Here is a 13,759-nt window from a genome sequence, read left to right on the forward strand (position 1 = left end):
ACCCAACATCTTCTGACCTTCCATTTCCCTTACCTTCAGGAAAAGGGAAATGAATTGGCATGGAAAGGCCTAGTTACCTTCTAGATAGGCTGGGTCTTTTTTATTGAGTCATAGTTGTCAATCGCTTGGCCTAAGGATTCCCTTTATGAATGGTAATCCAATGACGGGTCCGTAGGAGAACCAAAAGAAGGGCGTGCCTTGTGTGCTCTTCTAGGAGTTGGTTCTCAGCCTCTGCTTGGCACCAATCTTATCCAACCTTTTTTGGAAGCCCTTCATTAAGACCGTTTCCCTTGGCTACCCATCTTGCAACTCTCTTGGTCATGGCTATGGTTGGTGGAGTATTACAGGATGGACAACCAAGGCAAACAATGGATCCCATGACTTGTGCAACATTAAGCAGAAGGGACGCCAGGGTTGTAGCATAAGATTCATCACAAGGGTGGAAGGGGCTTTGAGAGCATGGAAGGGGGTAGGAGAGGGATTTTCATAAGGACGATGATTTGTTTCTCTCCTTTATATAACTAGGTTGGAGGACTTGTTGCCCTCCCACTATTTTCACCTTCATTTTTAACATCAATTCATACGACTTTGGGTGCCTACAGCTACTATGATCACATAATCCACTATTGGATTTTGCTACGACTAGACAATCACAATACTGTTACCCCCATAAATGACACCTTGTTGTCGGTATGAGGGGGAGAAGCAGTGGCACATGCAGAGTCCCAATTAAATATTCCAAACACTTATTTTATTAATTTTGGATGAGATATAAGAATCATCGATCAACCAAAGGATGGAAGCCATAAGGTCATAGGGTGTAAAAATGAAGGCATGCCCGAGAAGCCCCTCATAGCAAGACACCAAAAGCATCTCAACCCATAAACACGAAATTTCAAGATTTCAAGGGAGCAAAAGATGAAAATTTTTAGCCACATGCATGGTTTTCTCCATGTGCATGTCATCAATGGGTGTCCTATGAAAGATGAGTACATGAACTACTTCTTGTGCATGTTACGACGATTCAATCAATTTTGTATTGGATATTTCCAAGGCTAGGATCACATGATGGAAGCTATCCTAAGACACTTTTGTCAATAACTCAACAAAGAGGATGTTAGAAAAAAGCTTAATGGTTTCATGGGACAAGCAATGCAAGATTTTGTCTTGCAGATGAGAGAATTGATCGATCGATTGAGGAAGTTGCCCGATGACAAAATCGCAAGATGCTAATGGATCTCCATTCATAAGAGATAGTTAACCCCATACCAACCTATGGGTAGCTTATCGACATAGCAATTGCTCTATAGAAGAGTAGCAAGTCGAGCCAAAACAACATAAGAAAAGTGAGGTGAGTGACGAAAAAGGTTGCTTGTCTCCAACAAAGAAGAAAGAAGAACTAATAATATAGCTCAAGAACTAGGCATCTAAGAAAGGCTCAATAGCAAGCAAAAAGTGGTTTAACAAATTTCGCATGGCAGCCACATAGAACTAGAGCGTTAACCAAGTATTACGAGGCAAGTGTAAAGCCACATAGAACTAGAGTGTCAACCAAGTATTACAAGGCATGTGTAAAGCACAACCACGATAGCTCAGAATGCTAGTACAGTAACAAGTCGACAACAAATGTCAATATAGTCACCCAAGAAGCTAGATTGAGAGACAACTGACAACCCCAAATTACCACAGTGATTAAGAGTTGACCCAAGGCAACCAAAAAGACTCAACTCTCAATTCAACATCGATTGCCTTCTCAAAGACATTCTACGATCTGCTTGCATATATCTGCTTGCATAGTGCTCCAACCTTGCCAATTCGCCAACTGGATAGAAGAGGCTTATGAGGCCAAGCCACTCCACTGTGAGCCTTAGATGTGTTACTACCCATAGCCATCCCACTTTTCAAAAAGCAACTACGATCATCTCGAGGTAGGAAGACTAAAGATCAAGTATAGAATAATGGAAACTGAGGTAGGAAATTCATTACCCACTCCCATGTATAAATCCCAATTCCATTTGATTACCTTCTAGCCATGGTGAGCATATATAATCAGATGACGCATGATCAGGTTCTCAAAACTAAGGAGCAGGCACAAAGGGAGTGAGTAAGGTACAAAGAACAGAGACAAGTCATCATGGAGCAACTAGCCAATGCCCCCTTCATCCTCTCTAAGTCGAACTTGGCCCCAAGCATCTCAGTAGTAGCCAACCCTCACCAAGCTAGCATTGAAACAATTGTGGCATTCACATGCACTTATCGCCACAACAACCCCTAGCATAGGGTGCAACAGCACTGAGATTACCACTTCAAGGATAGGCCTCTCATTCGCCAGCTTCAAATGAAGGCTACTCCCTAGGAGCCCCCACACCTGAGTTCCATATCGACTTTAGACCACTAGGACTCGGTCCAAGCTAAGTCTAGGAGAGTGTTGACCCCCAACAACCACATGAGAAGACTAGGTGAATGTGGCTGAGGTGGCAACATGAGAGACTGGGTAAACATGGCCGAGGTGACATGCTGGGATCGAAATCATTAAGCACACCAAGATCCTCAAGAGCACATGCAAGCAAACATATTAACATGAGATGAATTCTATATAAAGGGCGACGATGATTTAGCAAGGGCTGGCTGGCTAGTAAGACCCAGAGTAGACCTTGAAGGAGCCATCAAACTTTAGCTGTCTTCTGTGTGATTGCCCTAGTTGAATGAGATGCACATACACATAGAGAGAGCACTGAGCACGACTCTAATTAGGTTTAGAGCCCCCCACTTTCCTGGAATTCCTTCATCATATGGTCTATTTCTTTAATGCTCATCCCTTTCATACATTTACGACCGTGTTATAACAAACGATTATTGTACTCACACTCAGTTTTTCCCATATCTCATAGCATTAGCACTTGGTGCTTTGGACAAAATAGGTTGCAATAACAAGTAACCAAGTGTATCAAGGGAAAAAGACCATGAGAATCATAGCAATGTTGTCTAACATCACGATTGGTTGACGTGTCGCTACGCGTGGTGTAAAGCTTGGCATTGGCGTGGGTTGGTGACTCACCAACAATTGTAACTTGCTTGAGCAATAACATCCTTGGTCCAGTTTGTGACATTTTGGATCTTGAACTTCTCTCTTTCTAACCTGGTTGCTACGATACATGTGTGTTTCATAATTTTATGGCGATTATTTTTTACTTTCAATTCCTAAGTTTTGATTGGATGATTGAAGATGTGGTTTTGAGAATTGTTAAGTATGGGCCCTTTGTATCATTTATGTAGGTTATCACATAAAAAGTGGCAAAGGTATTCCACCTTTGCTAAACAATAAGTAAAAGTGATGACGGGCCATGCAACCCTCTAATAGAATTGCTCAAGAAGCAAAGTTTTGGCATAACATTTTAGGTCAAGGCTCAATTAGGGACTGAAGGGTAGTAGTCCTAACTCCAAGGCAGCAAGAGAAAGAGCTTGTGTGGTGAGTTTAGTCTGGTGGGGTGGAGAGATCTTGTGAGTGATTTCAGGAGAGCAAATTGGGGAAAGGGTGGTGTTGGGTAGAGAGAGAGAAGACACAGGGGAGATGCCGATGAAGCTCAATACAATCCTTATTTTTCATTGCCAAACATAAGAAGAAGAAGGTGATTCGAGTAGTCCCAAGGGGAGATTCTAAAGAGGTATGGTTGGCAAAATGAGAGAGAGATGCCATGGGGCATACTAGGTTACGTTGTGTGCCCTTACTGGGGTCAACGGAATGCTGATCTGAGCCGTTGGATGAAAATATATTACGAATGGTAATCTTAGGGAGGTTTCACAAACGGACGTCGGACATTGGACCATGTGCCCTACATGTCCGGCGGCAGCTAAGGGGGCATAAGCACTTTCACAAACGGGTGCTGGACAAAAATATCAATTTAACTATTCAGCAAATGAGAAGCGGACAAGTGGTTATCATGGCAAATTCTCTACTCTTGTCCGCCTCCAATTTTGTATGGGCGGCCTTGGACTAAGAAAAATCCTCTACCTTAACTTTAATGGGATGTCACAAAAGCATGTCCGCACCCATTTGTGAAACCAATTGAGGCAGAGGATTTCCGAGTAGGATGTCGGGGTCCGTTTGCGAAACCTACCGTAGAGTGCCAAGTGTGTTCCCTGGAGGTGCGAGGGAAAGGCGTCCTCCTCCTCCACCATAGCCAAACTAGACACTCTAAACCCACCCCCATCTTTTTCCATCCACCATAATCTCGTCCTTGTTAGAGATCCCTTGCCCTGCTTTCTAGGGTTTCTACAGGAATCTCTCATTTCCCTGCCTTCTCCTTTCCTTTCCGTCCAGCAACCAAGCGGGCATTTGCTTATTCCTGCTCGGCGTTTCCCAAGTCTTGCAGTTCTTCCCTTATCCGGCCTCTGTATCAGCTTCTCGGATCTGCAACCTTTTCCTCTACGTCACTTCTCGCTCTGCCGTACCGTCCATCGCCAACAATCTGCGGCCCGCCGGTGGATCCCTGCACGCGCACCGGTTTTTAGGTGCGCTTTGCCTTTCCTTCTTTCCTCGCTCGCTCCGCACTCCAGATCGTACCTACCGAAAAAATGTGTAACTTCCTGTCGCTTGTTCAATTCCAACATTAAATTCTCTTCGAACGTTGCTGTGCCAAGTGCTCAATCATTATGTACCCGAGGATTCGGAGGGATTTCGAGCGAAGCTTAGAGAGTTTGTGTCTGGGCTCAAGTGCCCTCAATTGCCCACAAACCTTGATAGCTTTTCCTGCTGTGCCCGATCATGGATTTGATTTTTTCTAATCTTTAGTTGACAAGCATGGGTCAAATACTTAACCTTCAATTTTCTTTCAGGCAACGAGTTTGGGCACATACAAATGCCTTAGTTGTTGACATGGACTTGTGCTTGTCTTACATATGACATGTGACACAGAGTGGCTTTGCGTGGTCGAGCCTTTCTGCAAACGTAAAAACAAATGTGGCTAGTTGGCTATGTGCGCAGTCGAGCCTTTCAATTGGTGATGTCGAGATGGGAATATCCACGACATCTTGTTCCTTCTAAAAAATAGGATAGTTGTCAAGTTTCCAAAATACTCGAATCGAGGCTTGTAGCAGAGCTTCATTCCGGAGGCTTTTAAATACTGAGTTGTCTATATTTAAGCTCTTTTAGCACTCCCGTTTTAAGCAAACAGCTTCTAATCACTATATTACAAAAGGCAGGGCTTTCTTTCAGCTAACGACACAGCCACGGATCCTCTACCAGGAGTATGTTTCCTTGTGACGTTTCCATGTTCAAACCTCCTTTTTTAGAGCTCCCTCTAGAATCCTCCCTTCCAGCCCAGCACCTCCGTTTGTGACATTTCTTGGGTGCCATGTGATGTTACTTTTACCTTTAATCTCTTGTAGAGAATGTCATACCCCATAATCAATGCCAAGGCCTAGAAATTAACTCTAGTTCATAGCCCTTTTACACATTATGACACACCAACGTCAGATGGTTATGGTTGACATACATTCCCTTCTCCTTAATAATAGTTGTCAAAAGAACGTCGTCTCTAAACAATCAGAACACTTTTCTCAAAATATGGCCTTAAGACACTATAATAAAATTTTCTAAATATAGCCTTCAGTAGAGGTTACACAATTTAGACAAGAAGCAGCCCTTTCTTCTTGGAACAGATCTTGGTGCATACCTACAGCTAGTAGGTGAGTACATGTCTATTGGAGGATGTGTCTAAGGAGATCCTAGCCTCACGGGGGATAGACACCCCCACAAGCAAGGCCCTCACTCACTAAGGTGACATAAGAAGATGTTGACCTCCAACAGGTACATGGTGTAGATGTTGCTAGTAGGTGCTTTCGACATAGTAGATTTTGTTCTAGGTTGAGAATGGCTTTATAGTCTTGGACATAGCTTACCATGGAGTTATTTCAACAACTCCATCTTTGAAAAGCATGGTAGAGTCTTCAAATTGAAGGGGACCATGACGTACCTAATTCTCGACTTATTTGTTCGATGGAATTGGAACGACTTCTACACATACAAGAATATGAGGTATATATTTGTTTAACATTCTCAACACTTGATAGTTGAGTTTGGCAAATATTTGAGTTAGAGTTGAGAGCAAATTTAGATAGAAAATTTAGTATTGACTTTCATTTGCTTGTTTGACTTTTTATTTTTTTTGGGTTTCTTTACTATGCAATCTTCATATGCACTCTCGGTTAGTGTTGAGCGTGCTTTCAATGAAGCTGGCAATATGCCCAAGAGACTCCGCGGGTCTTTAGAAACCCAGTATAGCGGCTTATGCTTGGGCATTGATGACGACATAATTGTTGCTTTGCTTGCTACGTATGTCTTCCTTTTGTTTTTCATATAAGTTTTTGTTTACCTCTTTTTTCTTCTCTTTTATTTTCCGTGTAGATTTTTTATCTTTAGAACAACAAAAAAATATAAATTTGTATGATTGGACTTATTCTAGTCTTACAAAGGTATACATAATCCATGTATGGCTCTATCTTGAGCACATAGCCTAGAACCTTTGCAAGAAGAGTGTGCCCCACTTGAGGAATTCTTCGATCCTCTTTCAGCCGCTTGAGCTTAAACGAGGGCAAAGGGCGAGATTATTTTTGTAAAAAGTGGGGCGATTGGAGTTTTTTTTATACCAAACTCTCAAGTTTACATTTTTTAAATGCTTGCTGGAATATTAGCTTGGGAGCTTAGTATGCAATTTTGATTTCAGGTATTGGAAGGTCAACGCAGCAGTTAGGTGACACGAGAACTGGTTGGAGTTAGGAAGCAAGGAAAGAGGGCCTTTTGGAATGCTGATTAGTTGGTGCGAGCTTGCCAGAGGACAAGCGATAACCATGGGATCTTAACCTATAAAGTCAGTTTAACTGTGCATGCATACTTTGTGTCTGAGTGGTGGACCGCGTAATTTTGACACTTGAGAATTGACAGCTGGTTCAGTTCGGCTCCTTGCACGAGCAATATGGCTCCAAAAAGTGTCTGTTTGGAGGTTCCAGAATCTCCTGTTCAGGAGAGTGATATAGGTACAAGCGTTTCAAATGTGGCAGAAGTGGAATCTGTTGCTGTGCCCAAGGCTATTGTTTCAGCTCCTGGAAAAACTGGCGCATCACCTACAAGCAGTGTTCATGAGCTTTTGGAGTGCCCAGTCTGCACTAACTCTATGTATCCTCCTATTCACCAGGTCAGTTTGTTCGAACCAACAATACCCCCACCCCCGCATCTTTTCTTCTCTGCCCTTGTGGGTCCCCTTCCCCTTCCTCATCCCTCTTTGTTTCCATCCGTGCCAAAGTCCACTTTCTAAAAAATTTCTTTGTAGGTGTTGGAGCCAAAGCTATGAAGAATCTGTTGTTGTTGGGAAGACGCCACAGAGAGAGAGAGAGAGAGAGAGAGAGAGAGAGAGAGAGAGAGAAAGAGAGAGGCTTAACATACTCGTTGTTGTTTGTTTGCAGTGTCCAAATGGCCATACGTTATGTTCAAACTGCAAGGTGCGGGTGCACAATCGCTGTCCTACTTGTAGATATGAGCTCGGAAACATCCGGTGTTTGGCTCTGGAAAAAGTTGCAGAGTCACTTGAGCTTCCATGCAAATATCAAAACCTTGGTTGCCCTGACATTTTTCCTTATTATAGCAAATTAAAGCATGAGGCACAATGCACTTTTAGGCCCTACAACTGTCCGTATGCTGGTTCTGAGTGTTCCATAACAGGTGACATTCCGACTTTGGTTGCCCATTTAAGGGATGATCACAAGGTGGATATGCACAATGGCTGCACTTTCAACCATCGCTATGTGAAATCGAATCCACAGGAGGTGGAGAATGCGACATGGATGCTGACGGTAAGGAACTGGAAGCTGGAAAGTGTGTTCTAACCAATAGCTCAACTTGTGCACATAGAGACTGTCTGAGGCTGCGTGATGTTCTGTGCTTCATGTTGTGTTTTGCTGGAGAGGATTTTTTCTTATCTTTGTCCTGGGGCCTAAATAAAATTAGTTGAGAGAAATTCTTGGCTAGAAATCAAGAAATGGCCTGGGGTACTGGCTCTCAGTAAGGACTGAAATGAGAGGTAGGTGATCTTTAAAGTGTGTCAAGAAGGGGTTTTATGAAATTGGGCTTGTGGGTACTGTGATCAGCTGTTATTAGCAAGTCTAGGTTCATTAGACTGTGATAAAGACACTTCTTTTTCTTAGCTAGAAAACAAAATGTGCAAAGAAAACTAGGGCAAGAGCCTTTTGCAAACTCCCACAAACAATAAAATTAGGCAAAAACTAACACCAAATTTCTCCTGAATTACAGCAAAATAGCACTTATAAACAGTGCTCCAAGATTTGATTTGTAAAAGCTGCTGTAAGCTGGTCTTTGTTTTCAATTGCTGGGGTGGTCATTTGATTTTTTGATTGATTATAATTAAGAACAGTGCTCCAAGATTTGACTTGTCAAGGCTGTCACACCTTTCTGTGTGAGAAATTGCAAGATCCATAGTATTTCTTCTTTTGGGGGAGGGGTACTGTCAGATTTCTTTTTATCCACTGTCTTTTCCTGTTCTTCCTCACACATTTTGATATGGACAAATGTGGAATTTAGAGGTATGGCTTAGGTTTCATGAGTCCAGATCATTCCTTTCAGATGGCCTACTTCATCTGTCCATGGCTGTGTTACGGCTGCCCTTGTGTATGATCTTTAAATGCAGAAGGATGTCTGTCTAATGACTGAAGGCGACCTATGAAAAGAAAATTAATATCTCCCTCCAAGGGGTTCAATCTTTTTTATGTCTCCCTTTCAAATGGATCCCTTTAGACTTTGCTGGCAACTCCACGAGTGTAGTTCACATTTGTTGAAAAGGCAAGGTTGAAAATATAATTAAAATAGTTGTCTGTCACATCCCATTGAAACAATTAATGCACCCATCTACATCCCTCATTTCTTCATCTCTCGCTTCTGAATTTAATAAAATTAGTTTTTGGGAGCATTTGGTTCCTGACAGTGTAGGATAATGCTGAAGTTAAAGCTAATTGATTAGGTTAGCTCTTTAGTCAGACTAGGCAAAACCTGTGTTTTCCCTTCTGTCTTTAATTGTCTGTACGTAAGTGTTTAAGACCAGTTTTTTGGGTGATATCAATGACTTAACATTTTGTAGCATTAAGTTGTCAGGGCCTTGCTAAATTGTAAAGCTACTTGGGGATCCCAATCTAATGTTAAGGCTTGTAGACATTGAAAACTGAGGCCCTTAACTCAGTGATTCAAAATCATTGATTTATATTGCCGGCGTGCATGGCAGAAAAATGGCTATTCTCGTAGACCTTCCGGTACTATTTTGGGGATAAGAAACAACACTTAGCTTTAGTTTTCCATTATAGCTGAGTTGTACTTTAGGGAATTGCTTAATATTTTATGCATGCAGGTTTTCAACTGCTTTGGTCAGCATTTTTGTCTCCATTTTGAGGCTTTTCAACTGGGAATGGCACCTGTATATATGGCATTCTTACGTTTCATGGGTGATGACCATGAGGCCAATAATTTCAGCTACAGTCTCGAGGTTGGCGCAAATGGTCGAAAATTGATTTGGCAAGGTGTGCCTAGGAGTATCAGGGACAGCCATAGAAAGGTGCGGGATAGTCATGATGGCTTGATCATTCAAAGGAATATGGCCTTGTTCTTTTCAGGCGGTGATAGAAAAGAGCTAAAGCTTAGGGTTACAGGGAGAATATGGAAGGAACAGTGAAAATCGGTCTTTGATCTAAGCTTACACTCAGCTGTAACATACTGGTTTATAACGTACTGACTAGTTTAGGCAGCTCGCATTATCAATTCACTGGTCTGTAGGACCTGTGTTTTTCTGCTAAGTCCTCAGTTATGTAAAAGTCTCACCAGTGATTTGATTAAGAGCAACTGACTGAATTGAACACAGTGCTTCAGCATTGGAAGGACATTCTCTCTTTGTTCAACATCCTAGAATGTCTCTTTGTAAACTGTATTTTGTTTGAAAGAGTAGTGGACATGGAATCGTTTGCAGTAGTGATGGTCATTAAAAGTCTCACCAGTGTTCTGGTTAAGAGCGAATGACTGCTTTGAAAACAGTGTTTCAACGTTGTAAGGACAATCTCTCTTTGTTCAAAAGCCGAGTATGTCTGTTTTGACTTTTTTTGGTCGGTGTGTCCCTTTTGTTTGAAAGTAGAAAGAGTGTTGGATGTGGATTTTTTTTGCTCGACCATAGTACCTGTGGTAGGACCATACATCAAATTTGAAACTCCTAATTAAAGAAAACAAAACAGGGAAAAAGGTTTCATTTCTGTCCTGTCTCGTTTTTTGTCATTTCTTTTCTTGTTGCCTTGTGCAGAAAGCAGTTTTCAAGTAAGTTAAATTTGTTATCAGTCCTAGACTTGCTATGATGCCCTTTTAAATTTTTTGTTTTATGCAATATAAGGCTAGAATGCACAATGTTACTTGTTGCTCACATTTATATCAACAAGATGAACAAATATTGTTTCTATCGTATTAGAGGCATTGAGACTTAGCTTAATTACAATTGCCGGAGAACTGCCTTAGAGAGTAGTTGGGTTGTTTGTTAGAAATTACCCAATAGAGGGTACGCACAGCGGAAGACTGATAGTAATGCCTAGGAGCTCACACAGTGTGGTGTGGGATGTGGAATCACAAACTCCTTAACTTACGTGCATAAAATAGAAATAGATGTGCAGACTCATCAATAGACAATGAACCAGCCAGATAGAGAAACCACCAAAATAATATATTTCCGTCCAAAACTATGGACACAATATAAAAGAGAGAGATCCAGAGTCCCACCAATGTTGTGGTCCTCTGATCTTACCACAAGGTACTTCTCCTATCTGTTGGCTATCTCTAGACTCGAGCCCGCGTGCTCCTTATCGAGCGTTTGTAGACTTTCTGTCCAGACTTGATCTCTACACCTTGCTACCTTGGATGTCAGCCTAGGTGTGCAGCCCTAACTCAGCTGGTCTGCAGCTCTACAGCCCACTTGAATCCTCCTGGATAGAGGCCCACAGGTGGCTGTTCTGCTGCTCCAGCTGCTCCCTGAATTGCTGCTCCAAGTGATGATCAAATGAGGGCTGGAGGCCCTCCTTTTATAGGCTCCAAGGGGGCTGACAAAAAACCGACCAGCTTGGAGCAAACTGGCTGACCAGACTGGCCGACCAGTCTGTGGCTGGTCCAGCCCTATAAGGGCTCACAACCCGTGGCTGGTCCAGCCCTATAAGGGCTCACAACCCGGGGCCTTTTGGGCCCACACTTCTAAGGCCTTGGCCCTTTTATCAAGGCAAGGGCCCAGCCTATATAAAGGCAGGTCTCTGCCTCATGGCAGCCTCTTTTGCTGCTCCACTAGCCCTCAACTTCTCCGTACAGCTGCGGGCCATCTGTCCCGGGTCTGCACACCCTCTGCATTGCTCCATACAGTTGCGTGCCACCTGTCTTGGGTCTGCACACCCTCCGTACTGCTTCGTACAGTTGCACCACTTGTCCTGGGTCTCCTCTAGGTGTGCTGCCCTCATGACAGCCATGATGCTGTCCATGTGGCAGCCCCTTACTCTCTTTTTTTGTGGGGTACTGGCCTAGGTCTCCCTCCCCCATGCTCTCCTCATATGGGGGCTTATAGATGGGGAGGTGACCATTCCAACACCCCCTGTCACCGACACATCCAGGCCCAATGCCAACACGTTGATGACGACTTTCTCTTCCTAGCTTTCCATCCAGTGGCTCTTGCTCCACCAGGTTTGGTTTTGTTTTCGCACACCATCATGGTACATAGGTCCATCTTTGGTAGCTCCTCTTGGCACCACCTCCTTCAGTCACGTTCCTGCCTTCTAGCTCAAGCAACCCAGTCTTTACGATCTTCCAATTGTCCCCCTCATAACGAGTGAACAACCTGGAGTCTTCCAGGCACCATGTTCTGAGGGTCTATTTCAACCTGTCCTTCCTTTGGCAAGGTCTGTCTCCTTCTTGCAAGGGCACAATCCTCCAGTCGTGGAAGTCGATTCCCAAGAGCTGTTGAATCAAGGTCGTCCTTCAGCAAGGTCTTTGCCTTCAGGCTCCCACACCTGTGAGCCTTCTACTTGGGCTCTAATATTATGTTAGAAATTACCCAATAGAGGGTACGCACAGCGGAAAGACTGATTGCAATGCCCAAGAGCTCACACAGTGTGGTGTGGGATGTGGAATCGCAAACTTCTTAACGTACGTGCATAAAATAGATGTGTAGACTCATCAATAAACAATGAACCAGCCAAATAGAGAAACCATCAAAATAATATATTTTCATCCAAAACTATGGACATAGTACAAAAGAGAGATCCAGAGTCCCACCAATGGTGTGGTCTTGTGATCTTACCACAAGGTACTTCTCCTATTTGTTAGCTATCTCTAGACTCGAGCCTGCGTGCTCCTTATCGAACGTTTGTAGACTTTCTGTACAGACTTGATCTCTACACCTTGCTACCTTGGATGTTAGCCTAGGTGTGAAGCCCTAACTCAGCTTGTTTGCAGCTCTTCAGTCTCCTATACATCTCTTGGATGTAGGCCCTATAAGTATCGATCTGCTACTCTAGTGTGTTGAGGCTCTGTTGCTCCAGATGATCTTCTATAGACTATCCGTCCAGATCCCTTCCACCTTCTTGTCTTTGCACCAGCCTAGGTGGGCAGCACTCTGAGCTAGGTCTACAACTCTACAGCCCACTTGAATCCTCTTGGATTGAGAGGCCCACAGGTGGCTGTTCTCCTTGAATTGCTGCTCCAAGTGATGATCAAATGAGGGCTGGAGGCCCTCCTTTTATAGGCCCTAAGGGGGTTGACAAAAAACCGACCAGCCTACAGCAAATTGGTCGACCAATCTATGGCTGGTCCAGCCCTATAAGGGCTCACAACCAGGGGCCTTTTGGGCCCACACTTATAGGGCCTTGGCCCTCTTATCAAGGCAAGGGCCCAGTCTATATAAAGGCAAGTCCTTGCCTCATGGCAGCCTCTTTTGCTGCTCCACTAGGCCTCATCCAGCCCTGTACTTCTCCGTACAGCGGCGTGCCACCTGTCCCGGGTCTACACAACCTCTGTACTGCTCCATACAGTTGCGCGCCACTTGTCCTGAGTCTGCACACCCTCCGTACTGCTTCGTACAGTTGCGCCACCTGTCTCGGGTCTCCTTCAGGTGTGCTGCCCTCATGACAGCCATGATGCTGTCCATGTGGCAGCCCCTTCCTCTCTTTTAATGTGGGGTACTGCCCTAGGTCTCCCTCCCCCATGCTCTCATATGGGGGCTTACAGATGGGGAGGTGACCATTCCAACATTGTTATACTAGTGCAAGGGTGAGAAAATGGGCATAGCTTTGCTTGATATTTCTGTTTCACCATGTCACCAAAGTGGGCCGTTGTGGTGGTGAAGGAACAATAGCACCTGAAAGTCAGGTTCATGCTTGGTCAAGGGGATGGGAATGTGCAATAGTTACTAGTTAAAGGTGGGGTATTGTTGTGTCCATAACTGGGTTGAATAGGGATGTAAGTAGCTAGGGTTAGGGGCAAGCTTGGTCTAGGATTAGAATGTAGCTATGATCTTGGACTTGATCTAGGATTAGGATGTAGTCTAACATGGGGGTTGGATTAACCCAATTTTAAGGTTGGAGCTAATGGAATGAGGGTTGGATCCTAGGGTTGGGTTTAGTCTAAGAAAGGCATGGACGACAAAGCTAACAAAGAAAAAGCATGGATTTAAATATAAAGTAGACCTAC

The 13,759-nt window shown here is 43.7% G+C and overlaps 1 protein-coding gene across 1 annotated transcript; it reads left to right on the plus strand.

Moving 5' to 3' along the window:
- The first annotated feature begins 4,112 nt into the window (after positions 1–4,112).
- Positions 4,113–10,125, plus strand: LOC147881839 (E3 ubiquitin-protein ligase SINAT3-like). Its single transcript, XM_087401296.1, has 4 exons — positions 4,113–4,512; positions 6,726–7,193; positions 7,462–7,848; positions 9,411–10,125. Exons 2-4 carry the CDS (start codon positions 6,975–6,977, stop codon positions 9,729–9,731), a joined length of 927 nt encoding a protein of 308 aa, XP_087257422.1. The 5' UTR covers positions 4,113–4,512; positions 6,726–6,974; the 3' UTR covers positions 9,732–10,125.
- Positions 10,126–13,759: the final 3,634 nt, after the last annotated feature.

The sequence above is a fragment of the Dipteris shenzhenensis genome, chromosome 30 (assembly GCF_047967505.1).
Source record: "Dipteris shenzhenensis isolate YYH24624 ecotype China chromosome 30, Dip_SZ_1.0, whole genome shotgun sequence".
Lineage (NCBI taxonomy): Eukaryota > Viridiplantae > Streptophyta > Polypodiopsida > Gleicheniales > Dipteridaceae > Dipteris > Dipteris shenzhenensis.

Bases quoted from the DNA above. Each gene is read 5' to 3' on its own strand.
- LOC147881839 (XM_087401296.1), top strand. From the start codon at position 6,975: ATGGCTCCAAAAAGTGTCTGTTTGGAGGTTCCAGAATCTCCTGTTCAG. The intron at 7,194-7,461 runs GTCAGTTTGTTC...GTTTGTTTGCAG, and splicing joins TGTATCCTCCTATTCACCAG to TGTCCAAATGGCCATACGTT. The intron at 7,849-9,410 runs GTAAGGAACTGG...TTATGCATGCAG, and splicing joins ATGCGACATGGATGCTGACG to GTTTTCAACTGCTTTGGTCA.